At 32.8% G+C, this 17,352-nt stretch overlaps 1 protein-coding gene across 1 annotated transcript; it reads left to right on the top strand.

Annotated features, from left to right (window-relative positions):
• The first annotated feature begins 1,806 nt into the window (after positions 1-1,806).
• Positions 1,807-17,125, top strand: LOC124361518. Its single transcript, XM_046815573.1, has 6 exons — positions 1,807-2,214; positions 5,336-5,399; positions 6,736-6,791; positions 11,248-11,493; positions 12,594-12,724; positions 16,995-17,125. The coding sequence occupies exons 2-6, from the start codon at positions 5,375-5,377 to the stop codon at positions 17,071-17,073; spliced, it is 537 nt and encodes a 178-aa protein (XP_046671529.1). The 5' UTR covers positions 1,807-2,214; positions 5,336-5,374; the 3' UTR covers positions 17,074-17,125.
• The last annotated feature ends 227 nt before the right edge of the window (positions 17,126-17,352 follow it).

Genomic DNA, 17,352 nt, shown 5'->3' with positions numbered 1-17,352 from the left:
TGTTGGTTTTATTTCAATTATCCTAAAACAGTTGTTCTGCTATTGCAAATCAAATTATTCAGGCAAATTTATTCACGGTTTGTGCGAGGATGAAGAAATTGAACGACAAGATTATTTGGATCAATTTACAAATGTACAGCAGGTTTTCTTATTTGTAAAGTAACTTTGTGTACATTGAATAAAAATATCTAAATTACCAAGGAAACAAGAAGTTTAAAAAATATACTTCAAAATCATAAAAATACTTTACTCATAATATTTTAATTTATTTTATTTTTGGGCTTATTATTTTAGATATATGCATAAACATAGGTTTAAAAAACCATATAATATGTTAGGTAAAGTATGTTCAAGTTAGTTAGAAAGTAACTAAACAATAATAAAAGTGTTTTTTTTTCAAAAATGTTTATAAAAGTATTTAAAAAATTAACAATTGTGTCTAATTAATAATTTAACTACAAATATAGTATAGTATATTAAATAAAGATTTTACTGTAAAGATGGTGGTAAAATGTATTGCTCTATCTTTTATGAATTTTGATTTAGAAAGCTTTAACCAAAGTATTACATTTTTGCCCAGTTTAATTGCTGCTACCGGTCCTGCAGTGGCCTCAATAAATACTTCCTCAATGGGTTAATAGTTTACAAAACATCAATTGATTTACAAGCTACTTAGACAAATCTCACATGAAACACACCTCTCACTGAACATGACTTGAAAAAGGGTAAAGTGTGGTTTCTTTACCTCACATGTTTCCCCAAATCACAACACACAACTTAGTCCAGACAATAGAGTAGGAAAGAAAACTAATATAATGAAAAGTCTATGTTAAAAGTGGTTGCAAAGATTTTATTTCAACACACTCAGTTGTAGTACTCTTATGAGCTCACTGGAAACTAAGAGCCCCTACTTCCGGCACCACACATGTGGTGACAATTTAAAATTAATCACTACCCTCTTGATATTAACAAAAATAAATACTAATTCTGTTGAATTTATTTTGTAAATATTTCCCTCCAATTATTCAATTGTTTTAAATTGCAATAAATCATCCAATTAGGATTGTTTTAAATCATCCTAACAGTTATAACTCAACAACAAAAATTGTAAAGAATGTAAATAATGACTACTTTTTTGTCAATTTATATTTATACTTAATAGGATTTTTATATTGTTACTATAGTATAAACCCTCAGCCAACCAGAATCAGGTACTATGACTAGCACTGCTTTTGTCTGGACTGGGCCTGGTCCAGACAGCAAGACTAGCCGAGGACAAAACATACATTCTGTACTATGTCCATATCTAGCTAAGCTTTCTACTACAATAATATGAAATAAACATAGAGTACAAACAAAATTTCTTTGTTTTGTGATCCTTATCAATAAACAAGAAGATAACTATAATCTATTCCTAATAATGACTTTAAATTATTTTCTTTAATTAATTTAATTTCTTTTGTATTAGGGTATAAAGGCAGCCTTGTATTTCTTTTTTATGTAATTTATTATAAATAATAAGTTACTGACTTATTGATCATTGTAAATTAGTATTAAGTTCACAGTTTAAATATTCACTGCATCAGTCAGCACATTTTGTATGTTCAATAATAGTGTAATTTATATAAAATATTACTAGAAGCAAAGAAAACAACACAATACTAGTAATAGAAAAGAATGGGGAAGTTCATTTTCCAAAATCACAGTTTTATTTATGTTTATGTGACATTCCAAATATTGTAAAAGTGATGATTAATTTGTTTGTGGAATGGAATGCAAATTGTTATTAGCAAATTAATGAGTAACAGAAGTAAAAAAAAAACAGCTGATCATTAGGCAAAACATAACCACTATTTAAATTTTAGTGTCAAGAAGATTTACACTGTTTACTAACAAAACAGACACATCATGTAAATACCAGTCTCAAAATCATGCTTGTACCAAAATATACTGTTAAAACACAAAAATTGAGGTTTTGAAGTGTATGTCAATTTATTTCATTATTTTATTAATAAGTGTGGAATAAATTTGCTCTAAATAGGTTGTAATTGCTTGTTATAAAATTTTTCTTTGCTTGGTGATACTCTATCTGTATCCTGTTTTATCAGGAAACATTTTGAAAAGTTTGAACCAGTTCCTGTTTCAAGGAATTTCTCCAAATGGAAATTCAATTATGATTGTATGGTCGATGTACGGCTTCAAAGAAGGTATAAGGTAAGAAATATAAATTCATATTTTAGACTTATAACCTGTTCCCTGAAACGAAGCAAACCCTTCTTATAAATACTCGTATAAAGATTTTTTTAGATTAAATGCAAAGACTGATACTGTGTACTGAATTATTAACCTTTACAAGGACAAGCTGATAAAGTTTTTCTTTGTAGCAGCTTCACACTATGTGTTTTTCCAGATCTGGTTGGACATCAGATTGTCAATCTAGTTATGACATACAAATTATATCAGTGTACACTAAAATCACAATTTTTAATTTTAGAGAATCAGAAATCATGCAATAAAGTGAACAAGGAGGCCTTTGTTTTCTAACACATTGTGAGAATCATAGAAAATACAGTTTTTGTTACAAGTTGCTGATACAAGTATCATGCATTAATACTTCCTACAACTCTTATTAACCCTTAACTGGTAACGTGAGTGAATGTAACATGATTGGTAACGTGGGGTGTCTCAGCACCCCCAATTTTTTTGTGGTTTTTTATTACTAATAGCTCGTTTTTTATGTTAGTTCTTTATTAGATCAGTTAGGTTGATCAATAAAAAGACTGTAGTTTTGTATTTAAAAAATTAATATTTCATTAAACAAATTTTTATACTAATTTTACAAAAAACTTGGATTTTTTTAGTAAGTTTTAGTATATACAAGCAATAAACGCCCATGAAAGTGTAACTACCATATACGAAACATGTGGTTTTCTTAAATTACATATTTATTCAATAGTAAAAATATAAAAAAAATACTAAAGTACTTGATATAATTACTAAGTTCAGTCCATATTTAGTCCAAATTTTACATTAAAATTTAACTGTCGGATTCTTTTGTAAAGTTATCCGGAGGTTCAAGGCAGGGCTCACAGATGGTTTTTCATGTGTGTATTACACATAGGCTTATTACATTTGTAGCATGTTGTCTTAACCTTCATATCCTTCATCCTGGGACAAACTGAGCACCTTACCTTTCGACCAGAAACGGGAGCAGCAGGTGGAGGTACATCATCAAGCTTAGCTCTCTTTGCTGCTCTCTTCCGCATAGCTTTAGGCAAGCGGCTTGTTGTAGCTCTTAACGTCACTTGGTCGTCCACAAAAACTTAATCCTAGCTCTTCTAGGAAGCTTTTACGACTCAGCTTATTTTTGAGGTACGTTGCTATTGAATAACACCAAACTATTTACACCTGCTAGGTCTAAAATTCTAAAAAAAAGCACTAAAGGCCAGCGGTTAGTTTTTTCTTGATGTAGAGTATGTCGTACATAGTTTATCAACAACGTCTACTCCCACTTTTTGTCATGTTATAGAAGGTTATTATATTGGGCTTGTTGTCGTCTCCAGTACTTTCATCGATTGAGTCATCTTCCAAGTGCATGGTTGAAAGAAGCACAACGACCTTATTTCTTTTTGGTACGTATGAAACGATTGTTTTATCTTTCTGATATGCAAAAATTGAAGACTTCAAAGGTCTATTTTTACTAATAAGTTCTGGAGGTAACTCCTTTTTGTTTTTTTTTTTAAGTCCCTACTAATGTTACATTTTGTGTTAACAATAAATCTGCCAAGGGAACACTGGTGAACCAATTGTCGGTAGTTAGGTTTCTTCCTGTTCCATGAATGGGTTGAGACAAACGCATTGATACATCAACTGTACTGTTCGATACCTGAAATGGTCCATTGGGTTGTTTCGGCACATAAACCTCAGAGTTCAGAACGTACCATGTTCTAGCATCTACCAATGAGAGTACACCTTTAAGCCATATTTGGCCGGTTTGCTAGGAATATAAGTAACGAAATGAACAGCCTCCTCGAAAAACCGACTAAGCTGCTCATCCAGAGTACAGTATTCAGAAACACTAATATTTCTTACAGTTATTATTGAACATTTCAAAAATTTCTCGGAATGCACTTAGCTTATCCTCTTGCTTTCTAGCAGGCCGAGTGTTTATGTCATCAAACCTGATGTATCTCAGTAAAAATTTAAATCTCTTCAAATTCATAGTGGTTTGAAAAATATCAATCCCTAATCTGTCAACATTCCAAAGATCGTCAAGGTTTTGATGACCAGATTTGACTAATCCACTGAGATTAGTAGCCCAATAAATGCCTTAATTTTCTGTAACGTTGGTTTTATAAGTACTTCTGTCGCTTTTATTTTTTTCTGAGTCTTTTTCAATTTTTTATGTTAGTGTACACTACTATTTTTTTCAATGATATCGTCATTTATAAATAATGAGAAACACTCCTTAGGAGTTTTACTGTTTTTACCTGCAGCCCGCACTCCTGGTAAATGTGTCACAATGTTTTGCTGCCGTGTCCTCACATTTCTGGGCAACGCATTTTTCCTCCACTTAGTAAGATTATCCTTGCCAGTGTATGTTGGGTCGTCGTTGGTAACAACCACCGGTTCTTCATCTCCAGATTGCTCAGATTCTGAAAGATGGTCAGAAAGTTCAACCTCATCCTCTTCAGAATCTTCATTTGTTGAAGAAGCAGCTGACTCACTCGCATCTTCAACCTCTTGAAGGAGCCTTTGTATTCTTTGGCATCTTCTTGAATCCATACTGCAACATAAATCAGAAGCTATAAATATAAATACTATTTATGTAGGATTAGATTAAGTTAAACCGATTGTAAAGGTTAGGTTCGTTATCATGCAAAATTAACAGTAATTTAATTCATATATTTTAACTATTATGCACAGGATTTACACTTACTTCAATAAAAATAGAATAATCCGTCCAGCAAAAAGTTGGAACACAATTAGTAACGTGGGGTTGTTAGCGACACCCCAAACAGTTTTTGAGGTTATGACGGACAAACACGTGCAGCGAACTTAGTGGCTCAACTGAATATCGGATGTCTGCAAGGTCACTGGAAGGTACTTGGAGCGTCCCGACTGCTGCCAACCTAGGAAACAAAATATTCCCACATTTAGAGTAGTGGGTGTTTTGTACACCCCACGTTACCAGTTAAGGGTTAATTAGGCAGGCTAGCCTATTTTATATAATAAAAGCTTCAATCTTCAATTTTGAATTTACACAGTTTTATAGCATACACATTATCTGTACCTCTAAAATGAATATTTTACCTGATAATCTTTAATGTTGCAGGACCATTCATGACTGAGACAAACATTCCTTTCTGATGTAATGGATAAATTCAATGTTGAGAAAGGTATGGCTATTCAGTGCTTAATAAGCTAATCAGTTATAGAACAGATTATGTCATTTATAATCCACTAATATTTATAATATTTTAGCGCTCTTGGGTGGATGCATTTCTGATAACAAAATGTAGTCAAGGTTTAATTATACTCCAGAGATCTCATAGTATAGGGGTGTATGAGTAAATTTTAAAAAAAGTGTTCAGTGTTGTTTATTTCTTGTAAAATAATTTGAGAAAAAAATGGTAAAATACAAAATAGCTCATACTCATACAAGACCCTTAATTTTTTTAATTCAGGCTGAATCTCTAATTTTAGAAGTATTTGAGTTCTGATAAACTGCGGGAGGGTATGGAATAGAAAGAGTTTGGGTCAAAGGATCCTCTAGTTTTTATCAACCTTCAGTCAAAGTTAGTTTTTTTATTTTTTGTAGTCATATTAATGCACTTTTGAAAGGTGTACTATATTACTAGGCGTGTTCAGAAAGTAAGTACCGTTACAAAAAAAAAACAAGTAAAACAATTTTTTCACACAATTTTATTTCTATATGAAAGCCCAAACCTTAAACTATTTTTAAACATAGTTTCCACCGATTTTTTGATGTTCAAAACACTTGTCGTAGCGGGTGATTTGTCTATACTCTCTTCATAGAAGGTTCCCACCAACGAATGTAACCATCACTCCATGGCAGTTTTCACTTCATCGTCAGTTTCAAAGCATTGGCCGCCTAGCTTGTGTATATAATATATATATATATATATATATATATATATATATATATATATATATATATATATACAAACCTCTTGAATTTTGTATAGATATTGATAAATTCAAGGGTGGTTGGGAAAACATTAGACAAGAATTATTTGATAGTGATGTATACTAGAGGTTAGCCAAACCTTCTTTGCTTTAAGTTTAATACTCAGATTTTAATAGGTTTGCAGAGATATTGTCATATACTGCAGAATGTTTTGGTTTTAATGAATTTTAGAACCTCTTGCCTAGTTGTGGGCTGCAATTTAAAGTGAGTACATCTTGATTCTATGTTTCCCTTATTCCTGATCCATATTAAAATCATCATAGCTTATCAGGACAGTAAATTTGTGGAACATAACTAAAAATTTACTGTTTGTGTAAATCTAATTCATAGAGTAAAGAAAACCAACATTAAATTAATTTTTATATTCAGTTAAAAAAATTTCTCAATACATGATTTTTTGTAAATTAATATTTTTCTTACATCTAGGTTAAACAATGTACAATGTAATGTTAATGTTTAATTGAATGTGAACCATTACACTGCTTGATATTCCATCTTGATAATGGATTCATAATTCTTTTCAGACAACATTTCAACACCAAGTCAAGGTGGAAGGAACCTACACACTTACACTCCAAGGGTAAATAATGAATCATTAATTAATTAATAGTCAGATGCTGTGTAAAGTATATCTTTCAACTAGAAGTAAAAGCTAATAGCCCACACAAGAAATATGTCAATGGTCAAATTTAGAAAATAAATAATATTCTGACTTTACAATGATATACAAAATGCTGGATTGTAATTTATAATCAGCTCTTGTAAGCTGTGTCAGTGAACATTAAAAAACTTCTAATTTGATTTATTAAACATATAATATTTGATGTTTTAAAGTCTATATAATTATAAATTCAAATGAATTATTTAAAATGTATGATATGTTTGTATTTGGATGTATAATATTAATTTTATGATAGAATTTAATCTTACAAATATTTTCTTGGTAATATTACATTTCGTTAATAGTTCAAAAGTGACCTATTGCAAGGTGATATGGCATTTACGGGTGAAGCGAAGCTGAGTGTGGAAAATGCTATTGAGCCCCGCACTAGAACTTTCGAGACATGTATTAAACTATACATTTCAAGATGATCAAAAGTACACGAAATCTGTTAAAATATTATCTGAAATTTCATAGTCTAGTAGTTATTCTTTCATAAGGAAACCTAAAATTATTTTATAATTCATTTTGGTTTTACCAGTTGTTTGAACATAGGACTGTCAAAATAAATAACGGAATCACATTGATGTCACACATTTAAGAATATCCAACATACTAAAAAACACTACAAAAGGCCTTCTATTTGTTTGATGTGTCTTTTGTTTATAACAAGTGCTTTAGAATCTACACTCGATGTAATTTCTACAAGATGTTTGAGCTTGTCCCATCATAAAAATGATGACGATGCACAATTTTATGATAATAAGCTTGAACTTCATCTGATTCTTTGAGAAAATTTCAGTCTAAATAACCTAACTAGACTTTTATTAGCCAATGATTCTGAAACATCTCTCCCTTTAAAGTTTGATTAAATTTTTCTTTAGTTCTCATCAACCTTCTGCATATACCGCGAAATTAGGCTCTATTTTTGGTTTAAAAGGTTCTTCACAAAAAACACAATGATGCTCCAAAATCAAAATCACATGCTTTCTTTCATAATCTCCTTTCTTCCCAATAGATTTTTTTTTCTGTTTGTTCTTTTGGAAGCTCGTAAACAATTGATCCGAGGTCTATTGTATGCCGATCGACACCAACATCAATGAATGTGTGCTTCAGTCCAATTTCTGAAATGTTTTGTACCGCTGATCATTGCGTTGTTTTACTTGACGAAATAAGAGTATCTACTCTCATCGACTTATTTATTTTCCAAACCAAATCTTCCATCGCGGGCTTTTACAAATCATACAAGAAAGGTACCCTTTTTCCACTCACCATTTACATGAATCTATAAAATGCCAGAAAGCACGATAAAATTAGTATAGCTGAAAAAATACGTAAAAAATTACTAGATAAATAGCATGCGTAATAATTGTATGTACAGGAAGAGAAAGTTTTATGATCATGTAATTAATGTTTTAATAATTTTTTTGAATAATTCTGTACGTTGGCTGGTTTTATTTTTTCAACTATTCCGATGTGATATAAAAATAAAACTAAGGGAGAGTAATATTAAATAAATTTCTTATCAAAAGTTAGGTACATTATTAGTTACTTTTCAACATAATCGCCATTTAAAATTGAGGCGTTTTTTTCATACCTGGGTAACAAGCTTCTTAATACCTTCTTCATAGAAGTTTGCCGCACCCGTAATAACAGACAAATCACGATGACCAGGCCAGTGGATTTGAGATGGGTCTTCACGGCGTCTCGCAGCGCGTCCGTCTGTTTCGAAGCACTGCTGCCCTCCTAGCATCTTCTTCAGTTCCGAGGAAAAGGTGATATTCACTCGGCTCTACAAGGTCAGAGACTATACGCCGGATGGTCAAAAACATCCCATTTTAAAACCGTCAAAGAAGACCGCTTTGTCAAAGCAAGTCACTGTGAGGACGGGCGTTGACAAGAATGAGCAACTACTCCCGATGTGAGCATTCCCCTCTCCCTTTTGTTCTGGATAAGCTCTCCGCAAACGTTGTAACGTACCGCAGTAATCCCTTTCCGCATTGAATTGTTGTACCTTGCGCTATAAAACTCAACAAGTAAAACAATAAACACCTGTTTGATTCCCAAAACACCTGTGGCCATAATCTTTTTGTTTGTTGAAAGTTTTTTTGTTGAATTTTTTTGGGTTTGTTTGGAGAGTTTGAATGCATCCATTGCTTTGGGACTGCTGTTTTCGTTTCTGGGGTGCCGTACAAGAACCCATGTCCTCATCTCCTGTCCAACGATTTTGGATCAAAAAATCTTTCGCCAATCATCTTCATAGCGGTTCAGAAAAGACGTTGCTCGACGCCAATTTTCCGCCGGGCTTTTGGTGGTCATCAGACAACATCTTTTCAGGCACCCATCGCGCACATAAGTTTTTTTTAGCCATACACTTTGTGCAGTTACGATAGAGTATAGGGCTGACCCTTGAAATCTCAGGAGAACTGATTTGGATAGCTCCCGTAATCGTAAACCTTCGAATTGCTTCTTACACTTTGACAACTCGATCCAACGAGGGCTTCTTCGTTAGCGACCGACTTTCGTCCTCGGCCCCCCTTCATCATGAAATGTCAACTCGTCCCATGTCCCCTTTAAAATTTCCTACACCAATCACGCACTGCACTGTCAACTCCATTAAAGCATTTCACACCGTAATACTCGTTCTCATTCTACGGTGAATTTTCTGCTGCCAGATAACCCTTCAGCTTGCAAGAAACGAATGACACTTTCTCAACTCATCACTTGGCGGGAGATTCTAATCATGGTAGCCATGTTTATGTGTCGCTAGATAAATTGGAAATGGCGTCCGGCCTGTCTGAAATTGAGTGAGGTTGTAGTGGGAGAAGGTGCGCAGAGTCGACTGCCCGCGCATTTGCTGGCCGATACCGCTCGCCCCAGGCCATCTAGCGGCATCGGATCGGTAAGTTGATAAAAAAAAAACAGCCCTCGTATAAAATTTTTGTTTTCGCAAAAATTTTAAAGTTTTACTTATGATTTGTTATTTTTATTATGAACAAAATACATTGTAAATTGCTAATCACGAGGCTTATTTCACGAAAACACTACTCCAATATAACTTGACTGAACGGACAAAGCAGACTCGCTTATTTATTGCTTTTTAATAAACATACTGAAAACCCGTATAATAGAAGAATAGGATTGACCCCCCCCCGGCCCTTTTTGCTTCAAGGACACTTATTATATACCTGATACTATATATATACCCTTTACTCCAACTTTCACATTCAACCAATGTTTCTAAACTTTTTCAAAATAAGTCAAAAATTCCCTTCAACATTACAAAAATTATAATTTTAAATAAATAATTAACAAATTTTTTCTCCACGTAAATTAATAACAATTGATATAATGAAAAATGTCAATATTTTGTTTATTTTCAATTTTCTGGCAGTTTTTTTCAATTAAACTACATATTTTTTTATTTCATTTCTTCAAAATAGAAAAAAATAAACGAAAATAATTGAGCCGTCAGAGAATCTTTTTTGATTAAAAAAAATGTTTTCAAAATGGTGATTGAAAATCTAACAAAATTTTTTTTTAAGTGAAAATTTTACTAACCGGCTGAATATTTACTTGATATGAAAAAATACAGTAATTTTTTAGAATAGCAACAAATATAATTTGATCAAATCTTTCAGCTCAATTCAAACCATTTTTTGTAAAAAGAAAAAAATTAAAAAACAAAAAAAAAATCCGGGTCTTTTGAATTTTTTTTGGACAGATTTTATTTGCGTAGGTTAGGGCAAAAATGATTACTACAATAAGTTGTAGATTTTTTTATTTCCCCAACAACTTTTACATTTGACTGTTTTCAATAGGATGCCATTGTTTACTCACAAATTGCAAAAATCCCATTTTCAACCACTAACTCCCTAAAAACCTCCCCTCCCAATACCCCCTAATAGACGATTTTGGTTAGGCAATGGGTTTTTTTTTTATTTATTTATGATGTATTTGACTAAATTGTGCCATTAGTTTGCTGTAAGAAACATTTATTTATTTGAACCATTTTTAACTGCTATTTCTCCTGGACTAATTATAATACGAAGTAATGAAAAATGTATTATAATTATATGTTTAATTTGTGAAATCATGAAATCTTGTGTGAAATAAACTGTTTGTTGATGAAGCCAAATAATATAATATAATAATATAGTATCCAGACAATATTATGCAATATTTGGATTGCAAGTGTTATTATAGTGTTTTAATATAACATTTTAAATACAACAGTTGGTATTAATAGATTTAATAATGGTTTCAAGATGGCGCTAGGATATGTAAGAATGGACATTAGAACTATAAAGATTCAACAATGCATAAAAGTAATTTAGTTCATTAAAATGTAAAATGTGTTTTGTTCATGTTGAAGAGCCATGAAGACTTGTTAAGGAGCCATTTACAACTAGATGCTGCAAGAAATGCAAAATTACAAAATGATCTGCAGCGGTTGGCTGCAGAGAACAACGTTCTTCGGATGGAGCTAAACCAAGCCCGCCACGATCTTAGGAATAAAGATGAGGAAATTGAAGCCTTGTACATCAAACTTAAGAGGCCCAGGACACCTACCTCTCAGCTGCGAGTTGATCAGTCTTGGAAACCAGACACAGTGTTTGAGGTATTTGACAAAGCTCATAAAAATATAAAGTCTATTCAACGTTTTTAGAAATAGTAATGTTTGCAATATTGAGTAGGTTAATGCTTAGTAAACAAACAAAAATAACATGTATTATATGACTGTAAAATATTTAATAACATATTTTTCATACATATACTTAAAAGAGAAAAATATATATCTCTTATGAAAATATTCTGTCATAGAAATATTATGTCAAGTATATTTAATCACATTCTTCATCAATAAAATATTGCCAATTACATGGTAAACGGCTTACAGAAACACTGGGCGATTTTAGTTCACGCAGAATGGGGTAAATACCCCTCCGCCACTGTGATGCCACCCTCTTCCAGTATCCCCACCACTGCTCGGCACTCGCACGCTTGCTCTCTCTCCTACCTGGCCACTACCACTTAGCGGCTAACCTCACACCAAACCACAAGCTCTCTGGATATGTCTATGGCTACATTAGTCTGTTCAATTCATATTTAACGCTTATATATGCCTACACACAAAAATACAATGTACTTATAGAATAGATAAGTAGCTGCAGTGTAGACAAAATGGCGTGAGCAAGACATGATTGATCCACACAGCTGATAAAACAAGACGAGCTTGTCCCACTCCTCACCACTGGAGGGGGGCCCCTCCTGCGTGTTGCTGCTCAGATATTTGCTTCTGTGCAGGATTCTTTGCAGGTGGTTTATCTATAGTATACTATTGAATTACCAAAAAACAAAATTTGGCATAATTCAGTTAAACACAACTACGTTAACAATTTAGCCCACATCACAAATTTACCATAACACTTATTCTAATAGAGTTGCAATTTCAAACTGTACAACACGCTCTTAACATGATATAAATTTGTATATGATGTTGCCAGCCATTGCCATTAATGTTAGTAGGTATAAACTGAAGGTACCGTTTTTTTTAGCTGTTCATGTGTTTTCCTTAAACATTTCTTTATTTATGAATAATGATAAAAGTTACTATTAGCTCAAATACTCAATAATGTTTTATTCTTAATGTTTCACTTATCCTAATCATTTTAATAGTAAGATATTTATATGATAGATATAGAAATTTATTGGTTTCAGGTAGATGGTAAACTAGTAACATTAGAGAAACTGATCAGCCACTTCAATGGTGTGATTCAGCGTCATCATGATCTAATAAATAAGAAAAATATACTCATACGTCAACTGCAGGATGCTCTGAAAAATCAACAGTGAGTAAAGCAATAAAACAGATTCTATTATCTTTAAAATTTGCCGTTTTTAAAAACAGCATTATGAGAGAAATTCTAATTGAAAAGTTATTTGAAGTTGGGCTCTGCTTGTGGGTTAAAGTAGGAACATGCCCATTAATTCCATTCAAAGTCATTGAATATTAATTTTATTGGAAGTTTAGAAAATGTTTTAAATGGAAATGGTTAGTTTCTTATGGTATTGGTTAATTCGACCAAATGACAGTTAAAATATACTTTGTTCAGCTGTAAATATGCAGACTAATAATTATGCAATGTTTAAACATATACATACATACATACATGGGGAATTTTTTTTAATAACATGTAAGAGAAAGAAGATGCTTATATACCTAAAAACATAAGCCTTGTTCAAACCTGGTTGCTTCTGGTGAAGAATCAATAAATTGTTAGTTACCATATTGAAACTGAAAGTCATAAAACAAAGCATACAATGTGAGAAAATATTATTGTATTACAGTTATATTCACTAATAATAAACTAGCAAACTTTGCAAAAGAGTTTTTATAATACATTGTTGGTTTTATAAGATTTCTTGGCAGATATGTTATAATCTACAATTTTCATTGGTTTTTTTCTAAATCCTATTAGTTCACTTTTAATATTTAAGTTAAAGTTTTGTCATTATTTCTAATTGGTTTTAAAAGTACATGTAAGTCAAATAGCATATACTCAGACCCAGGGGCGCACGGAGAGGACGAACGGATCCAGTCCCCCCAAGAGCATTTTATTTCAGAAATCAATCAATGTTGGAGCTTTGAAATCATTTATAATCAAATATATAAATTCAAACCTTATAACTATTTTAATTTACAAAATACACAACACTGCACATATAATTCAATTTAGTTCAAAATACAAAAAGTGAGGTTAGTTTTTAGTACGAGGCAACACTGCCCTGGGCAGTGTGACAATTTTTTGTGCATTAAAACAAGCAGTTGCCAGTTGCAGTAAATTAAAAAAACGTGTTAATTTAGTCTGTGTTAAAAATTTTAACATTTTTAATAGTGTTTTACAAAATTAGATGCTCAATGACTAAGAGCTCTATGACATGACCATTGCTGAATTTTGAGGATCACCCAGTCAAGAATAAAAGTTAATGTGGTATCTTTTGATAACAACTTTATCCCCATACTATTCTAAGATTCTAAAACATTACATACTCAATTACAATACTCTTGCATATATCTTACATAATTATTTAATTATTATTGAATCACAAGTTTCCGAGTTATGAATTTTCAAAGTTGAAGTTTGGACGAAAAGTGCCAAAAACACAGTATTTTCTCATTGTCATTGATATATCATGGAAGTTATTATTAGTAAACAGTTTTATATGTAGAAATCAACAAGCTAAATTTTAATGTAATTCCTGTTACTCGAGTTCTATTAGTTTGTGATCCAAGAGTAGACACCACAATAATTGATTTATCTTAGGTCTTGATTTGAGATTTAAACTTAACTATTTTGTTTTGATATTTTTGTTAATGTTATGATAAAATTTTGTTTTAGTTAAGGATAAGCCTAGCGTCATTAAAAAGTAGATTTTAAAAAAATATTTTTTTCTTGATTTTTATTATTAGATTAATATACAGGGTGTCCAAAAAGTCCCGGGTCAGTTAAATATTTTTCAAAATATTTAAAATAGAGCTACAAAACCGTACACAAAGTTACTGGACATAAAAATCAATTTTATCACATATTTCAGTGATCCGCTACTTCTTCAGGGGGGCGGCCTGCCAGGAGTCAGAAGAAAATCTTAAATGTAAGCATAGTGGTTGATATGCATATAAAATAAAAGGTCTTCTTTATTAGTAGAGTACAGAGCCGCAAACCCGACCTCAAACGGATAACCGAGTCAAAAATGGAAGCCGTTCAAAGATGGCTAGAGTTTTGGGTCCAAAAAGTCCCTGGTCGGTTAAATATTTTTCAAAATATTTAAAATAGAGCTACAAAACCTTACACAAAAGTTACTGGACGTAAAAATCTATTTTATCACATATTCAGTGATCCGCTACTTCTTCAGGGGGGGCGGCCCGCCAGGAGTCAGAAGAAAATCTTAAATGTAAGCATAGTTGATATGCATATAAAATAAAAGGTCTTCTTTATTAGTAGAGTACAGAGCCGCAAAACCCGACCTCAAACGGATAACCGAGTCAAAAATGACAGCCGTTCAAAGATGGCTTGAGTTTGCAACTTAGGTTAATGTAAAAAATAAACTGATGAGCTTTTTGATTTTAACTTTACTAACCCAAAACTCTGATCCCTCTCAGAAATAACGAAACTTATTATTTTACAACAACAATTAATTGTAAACAGTTTTGTGTGTGTGTGTGTGTGTGTGTGTGTGTGTGTGTGTGTGTGTGTGTGTGCGTGTGTACGTGCGTGCGTGTGTGTGTGTGTGTATATATTATAATATATATTATACATACATAAATTACATTGATTTTATATATATATATATATATATATATATCACTCAAACTAAAGACTTCTTTAGGCATTGACGAGATATCAGCAAAAACTAACTAACCAAGATCTGCAAAGAAGAGATAACAATCCCCCTGACAGATATCACAAATAAATCACTCCAACAAGGAATTTTCCCCTGATCTACTGAAAACTGCAAAAGTGTATCGAAATACAAAAAAGGCGAAACCACCAGCACAGATAGCTATAGGCCAATCTCCCTCATCTCGACTTTCTCAAAAATAATAGAAAAAGTAGTTCTGGAAAAACTTTTCCTTCACCTACAGCAAAACAAACTGCTCACAAGCCAACAGCATGGATTCCTAAAAGGAAGGTCAACTTGCCACTGCCCTGATACAATCCACAAGATCATATAATTGACGAACTAGAAGAGGAAACAAAGTAACAAGCCTATTCCTAGACTTTAGCAAGGCCTTCAACTGTCTCAATCATAACAGACTACTTTCCAAATTAAGAGCTCTAGGTGTGACAGGGACAACGGAAAAATGGTTTCACAGCCACCTACGTGACAGGAGGCAGCTTGTCGAGATACAGTACACAAATAACAACATCAAACAGAAGATGAAATCAGAACTCATCAGTGTACGTAGAGGAGTTCCGTAAGGCTCTGTCCTGGGCCCCATACTGTACCTTTTCAAATTACCTCCCAAGCTGGCTACAAGACTCCTGCCATACAGTAATGTACGCCGACGATACAGCCATCACACTGGCACATAGATCACTTGAAACACTCACCTGAAACACTAACACCGCCCTCAACATTACCAATCAGTACTGCACAACAAACGAACTGGTTCTTAATGAAAAGAAAACAGTCCAGCTAACCTTTACTACCAGAAACAAAAACAACACTAACATAACACTACCAGATATAGAGTCAAAAAACAGCACAAAGTACCTCGGAATAACAATAGATTCTACCCTGTCCTGCACAGCGCACATAGACGGCCTCTGCAAAAAGCTCTCATCATGCACTTATGTCATTAGGAGACTAAAACAAATAAGTGGCTTGGAAGCAGCAAAAACAGCATACTTTGCCTTATTTGAATCACATATGAGGTATGGTATTGCAATCTGGGGAGGCACAAGTAATACCAATCTAGAGAGGATTCTGGTACAACAAAAAAAGAGCAATCAGATGCCTTGCAAATATCGCCCCACGAGAAAGCTGTCGAGACGCTTTTAAAAGAGCTAAAGATCCTCACAGTAGTATCACTTCACGTTCAAGAAGTGATTCTACATGCTGTTAATACAGCACAGTTCAGGTATAGAGACATGCACCAGCACAATACTCGTCATGCTGCAGACTTCACACTACCAACTCACCATCTCAGCCTGTTTGGAAGGAAACCCTCATACAAGGGAGCTGCATATTTCAACCGCCTACCAGACCATCTCAAACAAGAACCAGTCAAGACATTCAAGAGAAAGCTAAATCTATGGCTACAAGATAATCCTTACTACACAGAAAAGGAATTTTGTTGACAATTTAAACATGTTTATTTTTATGAATCTAATGACTATTGACTCAATGTACTGTTCTCCAAAGAATATGTCATTAATGCATATTGTCTATATGTGTGTGTGTGTGAGAGATTTTCACTTGACTTGATGAATTATGGTTTTGGATTTTAAGTAGTCACTGTTTCCTTAATAAGTCAAAATTTGGACCAACAGTTATAACTCATTAGGCTTATAAATATAAGACAAATATTCTTACTTTTATTTTTTTATTTTACAGGCCAATCCAATCAAGAACTACTGAATCTTTCCAACACCGAACTGATGAAGCTCTGTCACACAATCTCATGGTTTGTTGAGAATAATTTTCTTTTATAGAACACACCCTGTATGTTAATTTACTGAGAATAATGGGGAAACTGCCCTACACTATTCAGCTGGATGATTTTAAATGTATTAATTTACAACTTGCCTCTCAATAAGAATACACACAACAAGAAATATAAATTCTGACACACATATCATATAACACTCTTCTGAGACAAAATTTTTTAAAAGTGTCTTGTTAACTATGTCTGAAAATTAATAATTATTTTCCTAATTAAAATGTCATTATTTTAAGCCCTTGATACTCCTAG

Source organism: Homalodisca vitripennis, chromosome 4 (genome assembly GCF_021130785.1).
Source record: "Homalodisca vitripennis isolate AUS2020 chromosome 4, UT_GWSS_2.1, whole genome shotgun sequence".
Classification (NCBI taxonomy): domain Eukaryota; kingdom Metazoa; phylum Arthropoda; class Insecta; order Hemiptera; family Cicadellidae; genus Homalodisca; species Homalodisca vitripennis.
Note: the sequence above shows the minus strand (reverse complement) of the source record. Positions and strands in the feature narration are given on the sequence as shown.